The following is an 18776-nucleotide window of genomic DNA, read 5'->3' as shown; positions in this document are numbered from 1 at the left end:
GATGACTGGGCTTGACAAAACCCTACTCCCCTCTTTGAACAAGAGTTGGAACAAGCAAAAAAAATCATCTTAGACTGTCAGTGAAGCTGAACTCATCTTCTTTAGATTTTATGAACTACATTAAAAAGGCAAGAGAATTATAGTAACAAGAGATTTGGAGCATTTCTTAGAAACACAAGTAGGCTATTACACAGTAAGCTCTCTCAAATGAAACAAGCCTGCTTGTTTGAGGGCTTGTAATAAAGTTTGGGTTATGATGTAACTTTGCCTTTATTTCATGTGAAAGAAGTTATTTAGCATTACACATAAGAGGCTTAGCTGCAGCTGCACAAGGGATGCATGAGCAAATGCAAAGGTGAATCAAAAGAAATACAGGATCCACCAGCAGACGGTGCTGCATCTCAGGATTGAAGTACACCTATAAAGCCATACAAGGAATTTGAAACAAATATTCTCTAATTCATGTCACCAGCAAATTACATTTACTCCCAACAGCGAAGCCTGCCCGCTACTCACCTCTGATTTTGGTAAGCAGTACAATTAATAGATTCACTTCAATAAAATCTTACCCACAACCTACAAAAGTGAGCAGACTCCTACAAGTTTTAATTCACGATACCTGCTGGTTTTCTGTTGACTTCAGCCTGGCCATTATGACACAAGTAAGCACATTTTTCTTCTGATTCCAATTCCTTGATGAAGCCTGTCTCTTAGTAAGTGGTCTTGAATTACCATGTCATTGATAAAAGTAGATTTATTGTGAGTGTAAAACATATTGATGTGCACTTAATTTAAAATGTAGTGACGAAATGAGTGGTGGTTCCTTCCCTTACAAACCTGGCTGCTGAATGAGTGAGTAATAATCACTTAGGAAGTAACACAAGAGATTCCTGCAATACTGAAACAGAACAATACCCTTTCCCACAACAGGGCTGGGATTCAGCAGAAGCCACAGAAGATGGTAATTGCCATCAATTACCTCAAAGCCAAAGGTACATTTCTTCTGGGTCTGTGAGTTTATCACTCTGTGAAGTTCAGTTTTAATGAGAGAGTGATGATGCCTTCAAGCAGCTGGGCCTCAGGGAAACCAAATGAAACCAAACTGTACAGCAACAGCCAGGAGGATTCTCCAACTTCACCAGCAAGCTGAGCTGAGTTCATAGAATAAAATGGCCTCCACTCCCATATTCACAAAAACAAGCAAATAAGAAGCACTATAAGATAGATTAAGAAGAGCAGCTGTAATTCTTAATTAAAGAATCCAACAGTGCAAACTACATAATTGGATTCAAAACTGTTTGTGAGATTCCACATCTACAAATAATGACCGTAAATTATATTGCCTGAATTCCTTCCAAACACATTTGTCTGATGAATTATCCCACAGAGCTGTGCAGGGAAGGATATGTAAAAAAAAACCCCAACCGTCCTGAACAAGGACAATTTAGCAGTTCAAGACCATTTTCAATTTCCTTTTCTTACAGTGTATGCTGATAAGGCAAATTGGAACAAATAGTATCTCTCTTACCTCATTATTGATGAAACAGTAAAGAATTGCAACCATCAGCCCCTGAAATCAAGAAAAACCAGAACAGTGAGCAGAGCAGTTTCCTCACTTTCCCAAACTCAGCTGCAGAGGGCTAGAGCCTCCACACTGACATGTCTCTGATAAGACTTAAAGGCGGAGAATCTTTGGTCCCAGTCAACTCTGATGGCAGAGCAGAGGTTTCACCAAATTATGTCTCAAAGCACATGATCTTAGGAAAAAGGAGTTCTTGTTTTCTTCTGTTATTTTTTTCTAATGACTTTTTTCCTCTTCTTCCTTACAAAGCAAACGTTTCAAGTCTTAAACACTTTGTAAGTGAGTAATTCACAGCAGTCTTAAATACAGCTCTGTGCTTGATAAACAGGGAATGAGTGAGTGTGCAGGGAAACAGAATAATGTTTTCTCTACACAAGGACAGTAATTTGAAATGGCTTTAAATAAGGCAACAGTTAAATAAAAATCACAATAAGCCTATACCCTCCTCACATGCAGTTACAGCTGGAGACAGCTACCTCTTCCAGCACAGATTTTCCAAGGATTATCAGAAACACTGGAGAAAGCACAAAATGTGCTTTCAGCAATGTCACTGTACAATTACAGGAAATCACAGACTATTTTGTTATTGCCCTGAGGTGAACCACAGGACATAAATATTAATATGTGGACAGGAATACCAGCTTATTGTAGTAAAGTTGGCTGTTAAAAATTAGTCCTTATACTTTCCCTTCCACTGCCATAATCCTGTAACACCCAGTGCTAAACTGAGAAATACAAGGAATGGGGCGAATGCAATGAATGAAAGAGAAAGCAGGTCCCCAAATAGCAGTTAAGAAATAACATATGTCCATGGACACACTGTGAGCGCTACCTGGAATGAAGCAAAGGAGAGCTCAGTGAAAAGCTTCACAAAGCGCAGCATCCCTCTGGCATGCTCGTCAGTAATAAAGGCAAAGATGACCTCATGGGTCCCCAGCAGTGGGATCAGGGTCAGCGTAGACTTGGCCAACCTAAGATCACAAAGAAATTTAAAAAAACCCGCAATGCCACTGAATAGACCATTGTTGATCCAAATGATCAGTGGGACCACCATTTCTACATTCTGTTTCTGACAGTTTTAAATTTGGTAAGTTGCTGCACCACTTTGTGGCACAGAGTCCTCCTCCAGAGGCTGCAGGATAAAAAACTTCCTCAAAATAACCTTAGTAAGTTCCTGCAAGTTTGAGCCTCCCCTACCACTTTACTGCAGACCATTTATGGGTGAGAGCAAAGCTCTGTATCCAGCTACTGGCTGTATTTCAACTGGAAAATCTTCCAAAATCAGTAAGAAGCCATGTGCTTTCTTGTACCTATGACGTCTTTCCTCTGTATTCTTTTCTTCACCTGTAATTGGGAAAGACAACCAAACCTACCTTCTTGATGACCAGAAAGACATAATCTACCAATAACTGGAATCTTTTAAAAACACATCGGCAAAGGGAGGAGTACTTGGTATTCCTTCCCACCTCTGTGGTGTGTTAAATCTTCTAAACATTGTAACTATCTGTAACTGCAGAACACTTTGTCAAAGCAATCAAACTGTCTTGAAATGAGTGATGGCAAGTTCAAAGACACAACTAGCAAAGGATGAAAGACAAACCAATCTGAAAAAAATTATTTTTTACCTGTGAGAGAGTTCAAGGTACACAACCACAGGAAAAAATTCACAAGAATGATCCTTAATTCTCTTTTGACAGACATACATGCCAGCCACCCAACAGGTTAGTGAAAGATCCCTGGGGATCATGTGGGAGCTTCCTGGGCCACAGAACTTACCAACATCTCACAACAACCTGTCTTGAGACTAGTCAGTAGATGCAAAATCACTCAATTAGCAGGGCTGTCAGACTTCTGTAGATATTGTGTGCCTGAGGGCTGTTGGCTGCTATTCTGAATCACACAACCATTCACGCTGGAAGGTACCTCTGGAAGTCTCTAGCCCAACTCCAGTTCACAGCAGGTTACTCAAGGCTGCACCCAGCCAAGTTTTGAGTATATCCAAGGTCCTACAAAGCCCCTCTGTGCCTCTCTTCCAGCATCAGACCACTGTGACTGTGAATTTTTTTTCACCTGACATGCGATGGGAATTTCTCTTGCTATAACTTGTGACTTCTGCCCATGTCCTTTCACTGTCACCCTCTGAAAAAACTCCATTTTCTGTACATGTGGGCTTGGAATCAAAGCCTCCAGCTCAGACACATCTTCATCTTTGCTTTGAACTTTCAAAACACATTAGTATTTCCAAAATTTCATGTGAGGTAAAGAAAGTAGGTAACATGCACACCAGTAACATGCAACTCTACACTGATAAGAATACATCAAAATACATAATAAACTGTGTTTAGTTTAGAAGGCTGCAGCATTGAAATACCCAATGTCAAAACAGCTAAATCCAGAGCCAGCAGCAGTCCAGATACCACAGGATGTAGTTCCACACTTCAAGAGCTAACTTGTTATTCTTACACTATTCTTACTTCTTATCGAAGTCTACTTTGATACAAAAATTAAGATACAGAAATGAAGGATGCAACTGTGAATCTTATCAAGGTGATTAAATAACAGGAAGAATACAGACACGGATCGACTGAAGCCTGCAAACCAAAAATTGAACATTTCTGTGACAGCCCTGACATTTCTCTTGAAACATCTCATGCATTCAAGATTGAAAGTTTGTCCCAATAACAATTGGCAAGAAGAATAAGGAACAAAACTCAAAATGATCCCATCTTGTCTTCCTTGAAGTGAAACTTTTATTTCTATCAACTCATATTATTTTGTTCAAATTACAATATGATAGGATACTTCACCTGGGAGGAACCTATGACAATCACCTGTTCAAAACTTTAAGCACATTTTTAATGGCACCATCCAAATGCCTCAAACACTGAGAGGCTTGGGGCACCTACCACCTCTCTAGGAAGCTTGTTCCAGGGTTTGCCCATTCTCTCAGTAAAGAATGTCCAATCTAATCTTCCTAACGTCCAACCTAAAGCTTCCCCAGTGCAGCTTGGAGCCATTCCCACACATCCCATCCCTGGATACCAGGGAGAAGAGCTCAGCACCTCCCTCTCCACTTCTACTCCTCAGGGGCCTGTTGAAGGCAATGAGGTCATCTCTCAGAGTCCTTTACTCCAAACTATAAACAAGTCAGAAATCCTCAGCCACTCCTCACAGGATGCTCCTTCCAGCCCTAATACCAGGTTTGCTGTCCTTCTCTGGCTGATCTCAAGGACTCTAACATTCAGTACCTGCATATGCTGCAAGTATTTTAAAAGTATCTGCTTAATTAATATTCATCCAGTCTAATGGAAGACTGTAAAGTGACAGACATCAAGCTTTCTGTTTATAACACAGGTGAAATACTTGCCCTGGCTTCACTAGACTTTTCTGGGGACTGACTGTCCAAGCAGTTACACCAATGTGAAACACCACACTCGTGCATTACTCAAGGGCTGTGCTCTTTAACCACCTTTGTCAGCCCGCTTCCCTTTCATGTATGTCCTTGTCTACTTTTATTCTGATGAGCATGGAAAGTGTCAGACTACCTTAAGACATACCTGCATTTTATGTCAGTTTTACACATCAAATTAGCCTGCAGTTTGGAGATGATGATGCATATAACTCTGATGAAGATGAGGAAATTCACCTGGAGAAACAAAAGAAGAATTTACATCACCATCAATAAAAACATGTGCATAAGTAATCATACCCACTGGTTTGTGTATGCATGTGTAGGTCTGTGTGCATCCTGATACACAGCCGCTGCAGAATCTACCATGGAACTCAACTCCTTGCTAAGGAATTGTGGTCTAAATGTGAACGCATAAGCCACCCTTGAAAACCCAGGCACTTCATTATACAAAGCAGGGGACTCTGCTTACCCTCTGGGGAGTGAGACACAGTGAAGGTGTGGGTTGGCCCATTCACCTTGTCTGGAGGTCTGAGCCTGACACAGTATTGTGCCTGCAGAACATTTCTACACAATGCCACACGTTTTGCAGCTCTTTTGTAGCCCAGTATCTGAAATAGTATCCGGTCTCCCTGAACTACCTTCCTGCTCACAGGGGAGTTAACAGAACTGCTGCAGCACGCTGTTCTGTTATCATGTCCTGCCACTACAACGTGACAGCTTGTGGCCAAATTAAAGAAACAAAATGCTAGTCTGGAATTTCAGTTACAGAAACCAATTTGGCTTCCTAAAATCACATTTCTGAATGAAAATGTCAACAGCCTCAAGGGTTATTAGCCTTTGGACATGTACAATGGCCACGTGTGCATCTTTGTGCTGTATCGTGCTGTTCTCAGGGAAATCTGCCATCTCACAGTCATGTCTCAGACTCACCCCGATGGCGATGAGAATGGGCAGCCTGATGATCAGCCAGTAATTCATGTTATAGTTTCTGGTCCAGCAACTAGTAAGAGGACAAAAGGGAGACAGAAGTTAAAGTTTCAGTTCATTACTAAAATCTCTTGCTTTTCATTCTGTTCCAGCAATGCAGATGGAAAACAATATTAAGGGCTAGATATTAGGAAAGCACATCATGCTGACATGGAAACAGATGCAGCTGCTTCTCAGAAACACTGAATGCTTTGTACTATTGCAGCTATCATAATCCAACTGGATACTACTCACTGGCCTTTCTTGCCCACTAATGGCTAGCTCTCCTCCACAATTTGCTATGAATTATCATCCATTAATTGTGAAGATTTACTCCATTAAAACCAAGGTCAAATCTGTCATTTGGCTGAAAGGAGAAGGGGGGGTCTGTTTGCATCTGATCTTTCTGCTTTCGTTCTTAGCTTCCTAGTCCTGCACTGTTTTTTATTATTCTTCAGTCTCCAATGCCAGATCATCTTATTTAATTGCTTGTTAGTTCTTTATCCCATTACTTACCATCATTATTCTCATATCAATATTGAGATCAGTCATCTATTTCATCTGTCCTTTTCAAAAAGGAGTTACTAATTTCAACCAGGGGAAAGCAACTGCACCTGCAATCTCCAGCTCCTTCAGTTCATATGCTCAAGGTTTCAGGCCCACTGAGTTTTAAAACTATAAACAAGTAAAATCAAAAATGGGAGCAACAGTTCCTAACTTTTGCTGACTCTGACCTGAGCGCTCTACCAAATAAGTAGCATGTTGCAGCAATATAATACTTCATTTACCACATAAGTCTCATTTTAGCTTTTAAAATTCCTGTCTCCTTGAGCAGTATAGGAGAAAAATTACAAGAAAAGTCATGGCAGCCACAGTATGCAATCACTGGTCTGACGTGAACCTTATACTGCGGGGTTTGTACATCTAGTTCCTTTCCTCTGGCCACAGCCAGCCACCACCACTGTCTGATGGCCATGTCTGTGTAGGATGGCCCAGGTGTTAGGGCAGCGCTCACATGCCACTTCGCTTGCTGCTGCAGTGACTGCATTCTTAATATTTCTATGAAATAACTTTGTTAGCCTCCTGCTCAGCATTACTCAAAAGCAACAGCCACCAGTAAAGCCAGCAGGCTTCTGAGCTACACAGGCTGGCAAACGAACTAGGAAACAGCACTAAATAAAACATAGGTTCCTTCCCAAAAAAGGTTTCTCTTCATCTCCAAATCTGTTCTGCCAAAACATACGTATTGTATACACAACTTTCCCTAAGGCTTCTTAACAGACATATGAAAGTTCAGCTTGGGTGATGCTGGTGGAGCTGAAACCCTCCCCAGCCTTGCAGTGAGATAGTCTAAGAGAGAAGAGCAAACCATGCAGCACCTGAGAGGGATCCACGCTACAAGCACAAACTCACATGTGCTCACTTACCACAGAGGAAAGCACAGCAGCCTAGCTGTGGCAATTCCACATTCCCTTGCAGGGTCTGCAAGTCTGAGAATGGCTTGGGATATCGTTTTTCCTTCAATTTCATTTTAATGTGTGCAAAAACCATATTATTGCCACCAGCAGCTCTGCAGCCTCCAATTCAATTGCATTTTAGTACTGGACAAAAAAGGTGTGCAGAACGTGTGCAGTCAGTGTACCTGAGCCATAATCTGAGTTACAGAACTTCTTAACTGGTACACACATGACTGGGAGCCAGCTTCATGGAGCCTTTGAAATTAATTTTATTTGAACACCTCAAGACTGATGGGATAATAGGCATAGCTGGAAGTGGAGTTCTAATTTTCTCGCTAGCTGTAGTAGATGCAGAGGCAATTAAAAAAATTCTTTATAATAACAGAGGCTGAGAAACAATTCTTTACATTAACTCTGCTACATTTGTGTCTTAATTTGCTTCCTGTGGCACACATCAATTTTAGCTACCTTTAAATTTATACAAATATGTGCAATAAAAAAACCATTACAGGTCAATTAAGGTGTCATGGCTATTGAAGCATCCTGAAAATAGATCTGGCAGATCTCTACGTGATTTCTTGCCCATCTGTGCTTTCTGTGATTGCTACACTGATAAATACAACAATATTGTCTATCTATTGTGCTTGGGATCTATCTCTACAGTTTGCTAGCACCTCTCAGAAGATGCTTGGCAACTAATAGCCTCACAGCCATCAATGGAGAATTTGTCCAATGAAAAAAATGCTAGTGGGATGTTTCTGCCTTTGCTTATCAATTCACTATTCTCCTTCTAAAAGTGAAAACACTGAATTTTTACCTTGAATTGCTACAAGGAATGTAGCAATTGTGAACTGAAAAAAGGATTGAAGGCTGACTGTTTTGCTCCCATACTTAATTGCAGACAGAAGCAAAAATGTGTAAGTAGCAGCTTTTTAGGCACAGTCTAATAACTAACACCACCTTGCCTTTAATTGTAATCTAGACAAAGTATTTTTTAATAGCTCACTTTTTAAAAAATTAATTGCAGTCTAAAGGAGTTTATACGTGCACATGTAAGGAAAGAAGAAGCCAGTATGCAACCAAGTCTTGCAGGCTTCAGTCCTTTACTCAAGTGGCTACGTTCACAGGACTGCCTCAGATTCCCGCCCTGATCACATTTATTTCCAGTTATTCTTCATAGCCAGGGAAGTAGTTAAATCACAAATGAAATTTACAGCCCACTGCACGGTGACAGAGCTATGGCAAACAGCATGAAAGATATCCCTGGATGCTCCAGCAAATGCCTGCCCAAGGCACAGAAATCTTGCCTTTCAGAGCAGCTGCTGCATGTGGTTATTTATTGCTGTATTTTACAAATATTTAGACAAGATTTAGAAAATTCAATAATGTGCAAAATTGCCCGTTTTAAGGTCTGCTGAAGGCAGTGAGTGACAGTTTTCCTTAATAGAAAATATAAATCAGCTCTGAGCACCGCATAACGTGGGAGGCTCAGTGTGAGCACTTTGAATACATTTTCTACATCAATGGGAAGATATGGCCATGGAACGTTGCCTGTTGAGAGGCTGCATGGTCTCTACACCTATTGTGGTAATTCCTATTGTGGTAATTTCAACAAAACTTGCAGTACATCAGTATAGCCACAATCTTGTTACAGAGTATCATCAAGCCAACCTTGAAAAGGAAAGTCAAAAAATCCTAGTATTGCTTAAGCCAGAAAAGGCAGCTTTGACTGAACGGGTTTAGTACAATGAGGAACACAAAAGAAAAGCTGGTTCTTAATACTCAGAAACACCAGAAAACATTTTGGAAATGGGTCTGACTAAACTGAATTTTCATATTGCAGTGTCTCTCCAGCAAGAATTGTGTCTGGAAGGGGAAAAAAAGAAAAGAAAAAAATAGGCATCCGCTACCAAAGTTATGGCTGGGTAGTTTGGAAACTAAGTAAGAGGAAAAACCCATTAAATAATAAATTTAAAATAAAAATGAAAGAGCGTAGGTTTATTTCTTTTCACAAAGAAAGCTACCCAAATATTTCTAGGCAGCCACTATCTCTCCAAAAAAAAGCCACTTTCCTCCCTTTAAAAAAAAAGGAAAAAAAAAAAAACCAAAAAAAAAAAAAAAAAAAAAAAAAAAAAACCAAAAAAAAAAAAAAAAAAAAAAACCCAAAAAACAACAAAACAAACAAAACCAACAAGCTACAATGCTATTTGGTACATATAACATATAAAAAGGTAATTTTTTTCAGAACAGCCACCATGGTAAAAATGGACAAAATGTATTTTGTGTTTTACAGCAGTCTAGTGTGTGACATAGTTGACTTTAGCAAGACTAATGTAAGCAGACAGAGAATGTGCCTTTATTTTAAGAAAATCTAAATAATGGAAGCTTAAACAAAAAAAGGCAATCACTTCTCTGCTGCTAGGCATAGGCTAATCACTACAAATCCATGCAGAATTCTGTGGGAGGCTGCTGTCTTCCTCTGAAACAACTGTAAACACTATTGCCAAAGGGACAGTATCAGAAGTGGTCTTGGTTGGGTAGGATGACTGCTACTGTTGATAACTGTTGATACCGTAAGTACACAAAAACAAAACATACCTTTCCTTGACCTGCAAAAGAACAGATTCATTCAGACAAGCAGAAAATTCTGATCAGAAAAAAACCATATGCTCCTTTCTGAAATGTTATGCAAGACCTTCAGACAAAACAGCAGCAATTATGAGAGGTAACAGCACATTGCCAAAGCAAACCACACTGAACAGAAAGCAAACAGTGACCTGCTGGTGCACACATACAGCACAAATGAGACAGCTATAAAAATCAGAACTAAACCAACCCCTCATCTTCATAAAGGTACTTGACAGTTCCCCAGAGGATAACAAACAGCATTGGCACACCTGAAAAAAGAGGAGACAAGGCTGACATTGACACTGAGACTAGGAAAAGCAGAGAGAAGGAAAACTCCCTCTGCCCCCATCCCTCCACCCCCATAATGATGAGCAACACAATTAACTGGTGTCAGGCCTGCAGCTCCTTATCCAACAGAGATTGCCGTGAACCAGGCTCCCACCTAGTTCTCAACAGGCATGAAAAATGAACAACACAAGTGCCCCACAACAGGCACTCACCACTTCTTCTGTGGATATTTTCACAGACAGGCCAAGGGAATTAAATTTTTGGAAGCTCTACTAGCCTCTGTACTCATGCTAGAGAGGGGTGCAATGTGTTCTGACCAAAACCTTTGTGCATAAATTTCTGCTTGTGGGTCACCTAAACTATATTCAAGGAGAACCAAGTTCAGGCTGTCTGTTGGTGTCAGGAGCACGCCCAGCCCCACAAGGTCTCCATGGCAGAGGGAGTGTGGGCACACCCAGCAAGTGTCCTGCCCCACAGGGAAGTTCTGGCTGTGGTACTGGCATGGACTTGAGTGGCTGCAGCAAGGACAGCAGATGAAGCTGGCAGTGAGGAGAGGCTTGGCCCTACTCTCCCCTGACAGCGCATGGGCTACAGCTGCTCAGTTCATCCGGGGTGTGAAGGGCAGCGAGACAAGCCAGGTAAGCTGGCACTCATTACCTACTTTACAGTGTCAAAGGCTCTCTAATTAACTTCTTTCATTTATGAAGAGCCTAGGTCATTAAAAGTGATTTTAGAGCGCATCTACCAACCAATACTCAGTAAAGAGAATGATAAAAATGCACACAAGGAAGGGAAAGCAGATTGTGACTCAAAAGGCAGGATGAGGAATTTCTGCCGAAGGATACATCAAGATGGTCTAATTCCTCCCTGGACAGTGTCTGATACTGCACATGCATTGTATAGAAACAGCAACATCCCGTGTACTCTGTTACTATATTCTTAAGGATCAGTAAAGTAAGGGACCATAAGAACATCAGGCTGCAGCAGTGAGTTCGGCACAGGGCAAGTCCAGAGTTCATGGCAGCAGAAGCCCACAGAGAAACTGGTGATCTCCCACAGTCTGAATACTTCAAGCACTATCTTTATTAGGTATTATCAGTAAAAAAGCCTTCATTTTTGTTATACTGCAGAATTACTCTGCTATCAGAACAGCTAAACGCTACAGACCGAATAATAATATTCTCCTTGATCAGTTAATTAAAAAAAATAAAAGAGAGAACAAAGAGCAGCAAGGAAAAATATCAATAATTAAAATAGTAGCAAAGATAATGAATAAAGTAGAGATTACTCAGGAAAATAGCTACCATCTTCCATGGATTTACTTGATACTGAGAATACACAGTATTTTGAGAGCAAAGCTACCAAAGACTTTGTGCTGCCTCAATAGTCATATAAAGAGATTAAAACAGGCTCACCGCACATCACTTCCAAACCAAAGGAGACTTTGATTCACAGAAAGAAATTATAGTTTGAATTATTCCTTTCTTGACTTTGCTGAGCATTAAGACATCTTAATGTGAAACTTACAGGAAAAGACAAACACTGAGAGCACAAAGGCTGTAATGTCAGTGGATATATCATTTGATAGATCAAGTGATAACAATAATGACTAGCGGATATCTCAGTCTTCTGGATACATCAGAAATCTCTCCATGTTTAATCAAATCACTTGACATTTGAACTGAGAACCTATTATTAATACTGCATTTCAAAAGAGCTGAACTAGAGGGAGGCTGATATAATAGAATTCCGTCAGTGATGCAAATATTATACAAATTAACAGGCAGCAAGTATAAAGCCACTTGTTCCACATTCTCTGCCCACTCCCACTTGTGATGCACGCAGCTGGTGTCTTGGCATTGCAGCACCATCAGTCACTCTGTTTTCCATGCTGGCAATGCACATTTTAGTCTGAGACACCAAGATTTAACAGTGCAATACACATGAGTTTGCACTGATGTTTAAACCTTACAGCATGAATACTACCTTACATCTACCAAATTCACAAAGCCTTGTCCTGAGAAATGGATTGCTCTGCAAACTGTCTGGAACACAGCCTCAGCAGATGGGAAGACATGCAGTTTTCCAAAGCCCTAGAGAAGATCTAAAGAGAAGACTGCCCCAAGAACATTCCCTAATCTACTTCAAGCCTGCAGAAGACATTCCATCACAGCAAAATAGCAAATCTGAAGCATCTCTACAATAGCTGCAGTTTGCAAGGATCACTGAGACTCTCCAGAGACTAATTAACAATCTTGATATCTAATTAGCCTGCATTAACTGGCTAAAACCATACCATTCTGGTTACTTCACTCAGTCAAGAGAATTCTGTCTGGTTTGAGCAGGCAGAGGAAGTAAACCAAATACAACTCCTTGAATAAATACCACAGATGACTATTGCATTAACAGAATCAATGGTGTATTCCACTTCTGGGCTTCCAACATAACACTTTTGATGCATTTGAGTTTCAGTCTCTCACTTTTCTCCTGCTACTGCTATTCAAAGTATATCAGATATCCAGGAAAAAAATTACACTCATTTATAGGAGGCGTTTATTTAAGGTGTTGGCTGAACTCTTTCTGATTTTGCTTTTTTGTCATACAGAAAGCTCTGAGATGGATCTTTCCTGATATTACCTGACCAGAGAAAAGTCTCCGAATTCTGGAAATGATAATGTCTACTTTTTCTTCTGTACTGTATCACTGCTGAAGATGCCAGAAAGTGCAACAGCCTGATCATGATAAACGCTGCAATCTTAATTCTTGCAGGTTGATAGCTGACCCAAAATCTATGAACACTACGTGGTGATTATGAAATCTGTCAAGTGTACTAGAAAATAACTCTGCTGACAGCTCAGCTAATAAAGTTCAACTTCAAATGACTGGGCATCTGAATTACGGGCTACAATAATAATATATATTATGGATCATGAGAAAGTAATGGAACTGCCAAATCAACATCTTAAGACCCCCCTGCATAAAAAAGCAGCACAACCTACTTAGTTTCAGTCTAGCTTACATATTCTATACCTGGACAGGTGCCTGCATAGTAAGAAAAAAGAAAAGTTGGAAAAACAGTCATTTTTCAGAGTGGCAGAAGGATGGTGTAGCTAAGAGAACAAAACGTTGAGAAAATCTGCAAAGGTTAACATTTTCAAAATGCTCCACTATCCCTAGTGAGAGGGGCAAGAAATTCCTGCAGCTGCCAATGGAAGTTACCTGCAGCACCCAAAAATCAGTCTCTTCATTTATCAGGTCTGAGATTGGTAACAGAACAGAAAAGCTCAGGTTTGTTCTGGAACCCAGTGTCCCCATTAAAAGAGAGGTGTCACCAGGTGGTGCTATTCTATGCCATCATCTTTCCCTTACCTCTACATGTGAGCAAGTTTCCATTCTTACAGACAAACTGCATTTGTAGCTTTGTATTGTACTTCACTTTACGTGGAGGCAAATTCAGGAAAGACATATGAGGAGCAAGAGAGTGGCCCCTCATCCTCATGTACTGATTAAGAGATTCTTCCTGAAGTAGATTTGTCTCTGAAGAACCACAGCACTGCCATCCTGCTGAAACCCTTTAAAAAGAACATATTCTGAATACAGCATTTTAGGGCTGTTTTCAGTCTTTTAGCCATAACTTGACACTCCTTTCTTCCATGAGTGGTAAGTTCAACCTCTGAGAAAATCAGGCACATAAACCAGAAGGACACTACTGCTGTCAGAACAAGTCCATTCTACTTTCTCTCAGAAAGCATCCAAGATGCTCTGACACGATCAGCTGATGATGAAGGAATGCAAGAATGATGCCATGAGGAACTGAAAGAAATTATAAATAAATATGACTACATGTAAAAAGAGTAAAAGCACTGATGATGTGAGAAGAAAATATGAAACTTTTTTTTCTTACTAGAAAGGGAAAAACATGAAAGTGTTTAATTTAGAAAACAGAAAGTGAAGAGGATTAAGAGGAACTCCTGACATGCATTTCTTACCAAGATCAGTCTGGACATAAAATCTATTTTTACATCCTTGTCTGAAGCAGTTTTCATTTGAAAACAGAAAAAACGTGGTCAGTGCAATGAATGCACCCTGTTGCTACATTGAGTTCATAGTGGGCTTCTGCAGGAAAGTTTCTTACTGGCACTGTTCCACTCATCTTCCTTGCAACCAGGATGTAGATTTTGATGCCCTAGCCAGGCTTCCTGCTTTTAATAGCTTCATTCCTCAAAGTATTCTTCCTCAGAGCAAGCTTGGATTGCCAAGGCTTAGAAGGAAGCAGATTATTTTTTTATGGTGATTTTCCTGCTGCAAGTGCAACTGGGTGTAAAATTGCCACAGAAGCTCAGAGAATATTTAGCTGCTTATTACCATTTTCTTCTTAGCCTTTAGTGCTGAAAATAGTCTCCTGTCCAGACGCCGCTCAGAGTCACTGTGGGATGTTTCTGTTGTTTCCCCATTCTTCTCTCCTCTCTATTCCTACATGTGAACAGGCCCCTTTTCCACTAAAATCTGCTGATGCAGCAGCCTTACAGTATAAACTGCTCTTCTCCAGAGACTACTCAGTACAGTACTGATAGCTGAAAGTCAATGTCAGGCTCAGCAACTTCTGCTGTGGGCTCACACATGATGAACACTGCATTGGTGTCCTGGACACTGATTCAGACCAGTCTGCACATACTGAGAAACAAACAAAACAAAAAAGTAATCACCTTGATCTCTGTAGTTAGGTTGGGTGGTTTTTTTCACCCCTTTCTTATAAATGCTTTTTCTTCTCTCGAGAAAGTGAGATCCATGGGCAAGGATTTCTCAAGGAAGCACCAGGTACCAGCAGGTGTATAGCAGCAAATTATCTTTTCTGCAAGTGCAAATGATTATGTGAATTGACAGCTGTTGCAGTGACCCCCCAGAGTGAAGGAAACCTCTCACCTAACCTGCTCTTCCATAAGCCTATTAAAAAGTCTGGGGGTTTGATGCCGCTCAGTGTTTCTGCCTTGTTTTTCTCTGTCAGCGTTGAAAATGGAATACAAACTTGTTTTTGCAGTAAGATATATCGAACTTAAGGTTGACACAAATGCATGGAATTTTGCTTTAACAAAGAAATAGAAGACATAAGCAAGATACATTCCACATTAAATGAAATAAGGAAAAATATAACACTGCCATCTCTAAGCCTAGTATAGTATGAAATCTCAGCAAGAAAGTGGCCACCAGGAATACAGTTACGTCACAAGTAATAGGGAAGGTTTATAGAACCCTATCAATATACATGATGTCAGTATAAATGACTCCCAATTTATGAAACTACATTAGTTTTCATAGGTCTATCAAGATTTTATGACTTTTCTAGGTTTTGTAAAGTACAGTAACGCAAGACAAACAGACTTTTCCCTTTATAAGTACTTCAACAGCAAAGAATAATTAGTCATTTGAACTGATAATAAATAGACTACTGTCTTAATAACTGACTTTAGAACCGACCTGATATTATCACATAACAAAAATGTATTTAGAATATCTTGAACCAACTGGTCTACTGTGGGTTAATCCGACAGAGAAGGGAAAGAGAATCTTTAGTCACAGGCTTGCCAAGCCTGGGAAGAGGACTTTAAAGTTACTGGGGAATGGGATCCTTAATCCATCCCACTCCTACCAGCAGGAAGCCAGTGCCAGTACCTGCAGGGCTACGATCTCTCTGGCATCACAGAGACATGGTGGGATGGCTCCACACTGGAGTGTTGGAACAGAATGCCACAGGCTCTTTGGGAAGGCCAGGCAGGGGAGAGCAGGAGGGGGTGTCATCGCATCAGTGGCATCTGGAGTGCATGGAGTTCCACCTGGGGATGGATGAGGAGCTGACTAGGAGCTTATGGGTCAGGTTAAAGGGAGGACAGGGACAAGTGACATTATAGGGGAGTCTGCCGTAGGCTGCCTGACCAGGAAGCCCTTCTGTAGACAGTCAGGAGCAGCCTCACAGCCACAAACTCTGGTCCTACTGGGAGACTTCAGCCACTCAGATATCTCCTGGAGGGATAGCACAGCAGGGCATAAGCAATCCAGGAGTTTCCTGGATCACACTGATGATAAATTCCTTCTCCGTATGACAGAAGAGCCAATGAGTAGAGGTGCCATGCTGGACCCTGCTCTCACCAACAAGGAGGAGCTGGTGGGAACATGGAGCTCAAGGGCAGCCTTGGCTGCAATGACCATGAAATGGTGGAATTCAAGGACCTTAGGGCTGTGAGGAGGGTGCACATCAAGCTCAGTATCCTGGGCTTCAGGAGAGCAAACTCTGGCATGTCTGAGAGTGATCACAGGTAATCTTCAGTTTTAGTTGTGTATAACTGAAGATTAATGTATTAATCTTCAGTTATAATTGTAAGAAACAACAACATGAAGTGACTGTTTTTGAGCAATACAAGCACATAAATATTCATCCAATTATGAGAAATGAACAAATTAAAAAATTATCCTGTAAGAAGACAATTCATTAATGGAACAAAGGGTCAGAGTATCAAATTAGCTCTGGCAATCAAACAAATATTTATTTGTTGTTCCAGCTTTATTTTTACAGTTGATTAACTATTCCAAAGAGCAGGACAACAGTTCAAACAGGAACTACCGTCTCTCTCTGAAGCCTCAACATTACACTGAGGCTATCACACAGCTCAAAAATCAAATTAAATAAAAATCTTCCAAGCATTGAATACAGTAAGGTATTACCTGGTGAGGGACTTGAGCAGCCAAGTCCCTCACCAGGTAATGGAATCACCAACGAAGAAGCAGAAAGAAAAAAATGGAATCACCAACGAAGAAGCAGAAAGAAAGGGAAAAATCTTCTTATCTTTCCACTGGTTAGAGATGAAACTTATCTGGTATAACTAATCTGGGAGCACTGAAAGAGCAGATGCTTCTGCATTTGAAGGTAGAGAAGATTTGAAGATAGGCAAGATTTACACATGCAGACACATATGGAAGAGCAAGAAACTGTACAGATAATGATTGGACGGCACAGACAGGGCTTTTCTAGGAAGCTTGGAAGAAACCCATCCATCTAGTGCCAAGTTCTTGCATTGCTGCTCATTTCCACAAAGTCATCTAGAAACTCAATATACAATAGTAAAACCACCTTTGTAAAGAAAGTACAAAGCCAAAAATAACATCATCTGTTTCTGCCTTCTGCATTTGCAGGAGACAAACACTAAATAGAAGTGATTCAGACCAAAAGCAGCCTAACCCTTTCTTATAAAACAACACAATCCCCTGAGGATTTGACTAGATATAATTTTGTTCTAATTTCTTTTCCATTTCCTTTCATGACCTCACTCACTGATTCAGGATAGCTCCCCCACCCCCTGCCTTTTTTTTAAATTAAATTGAGGGTCTAATTAAAACATATAGTTCAAATGTTAAACAAAATGGTGCTGCTTTTGCTGCATGCCTGACATGAAAGAATATGGAAGATAGAGAACTTTAAATAAAACTCTCCAGCAGGAAACTGCTATTATTTGCATTTTATTTATTTATTCCTATTAATATGCCAGAAAACCATTTCTCCTTATGTATCACGTTTTTGTAGAATTGGGTAATTCACAATAATATGCCCTTCTTTTCATTTTTCCAGTGAACTAATTTGTTAAAATATTCACAATCAAAATCCATAGAGAGAGGAGGACAGTCAAAGAAATTTAAATATTCCAACTAGCATCTGTGAAAGCACTTGTAATATTTACTTGGATTTACTTTCATCTTTCCAAAAGCGGCCTGATTCCACCAAAAGGGGAAGGTAGAGAAGAGGAAGGGAGAGAATGCAATAAAAGCACAGGAAAGATCACTCCAAAAATAGGATTAATCTGAAACTATCATGTGTTTTGAGGTGAACTATAAAGTGAAAGAATCAAAGCTTTAGTCTTTCCACAGAAGGCAACCCTTGCTCAATCAGGTCATTTCAAGGCATCACAATCCTTGATTTCAAGCACACAAATGCCCATGCACATGCACCCTGATTCTTTTTTCCTAGACAACCCCTCTTTGACCTCCTCTGGCCACTTAGCCAACCTGACACCTCTCTGCTAGCAACCCCTGGTTCATCAGCACCTTTGCATCAACCCCCCTCATGCTACCACCATTTCTCTACTGCTGTCCTCGCCCAGATGAGGACATTGCTATTTTGCACCACAAGTAGTTAACATGTCTTTTAACGCAATGGGAAACTTGCAGGAGATGAAGCAGGACAGACCAGAAAAGTCCACACCCAGCTGGAACCACCCATACATCATTTGTTCTGGGAAGCTGATATTCTGCAGGAGAAGTCCCATGGTTCCTGCCATTGGTTTGGTGAGTTTCAGCATGTCACAACAGCCTCTGTGCCGTGAGCATCCAGGAGCTGTGACCACACTGTCCAAACAAGGTAAGGGATTGGGAACAAAAAGGGAATGCAGAGTGCAGG

The 18776-nt window shown here is 40.6% G+C and overlaps 1 protein-coding gene across 1 annotated transcript in view; it reads right to left on the bottom strand.

Moving 5' to 3' along the window:
• The window catches only part of GLP1R (glucagon like peptide 1 receptor), a gene marked incomplete at its 5' end in the record, with an annotated part of 83254 nt that overhangs the window by 6721 nt on the left and 57757 nt on the right, over window positions 1-18776 (bottom strand). Inside the window, 5 exon segments of the mRNA XM_066180275.1 lie at window positions 1529-1570; window positions 2415-2553; window positions 5140-5228; window positions 5925-5994; window positions 10254-10314. Of these exon segments, the coding sequence (XP_066036372.1) occupies window positions 1529-1570; window positions 2415-2553; window positions 5140-5228; window positions 5925-5994; window positions 10254-10314 (401 nt within the window).

The sequence above is a fragment of the Chamaea fasciata genome, unplaced genomic scaffold (assembly GCF_029207755.1).
Source record: "Chamaea fasciata isolate MVZ Bird 193981 ecotype frontalis unplaced genomic scaffold, bChaFas1.0.hap1 SCAF_3, whole genome shotgun sequence".
Taxonomy (NCBI): domain Eukaryota; kingdom Metazoa; phylum Chordata; class Aves; order Passeriformes; family Sylviidae; genus Chamaea; species Chamaea fasciata.
The sequence above is the reverse complement of the archived record's forward strand: the minus strand, read 5'-3'. Positions and strand labels throughout refer to the sequence as shown.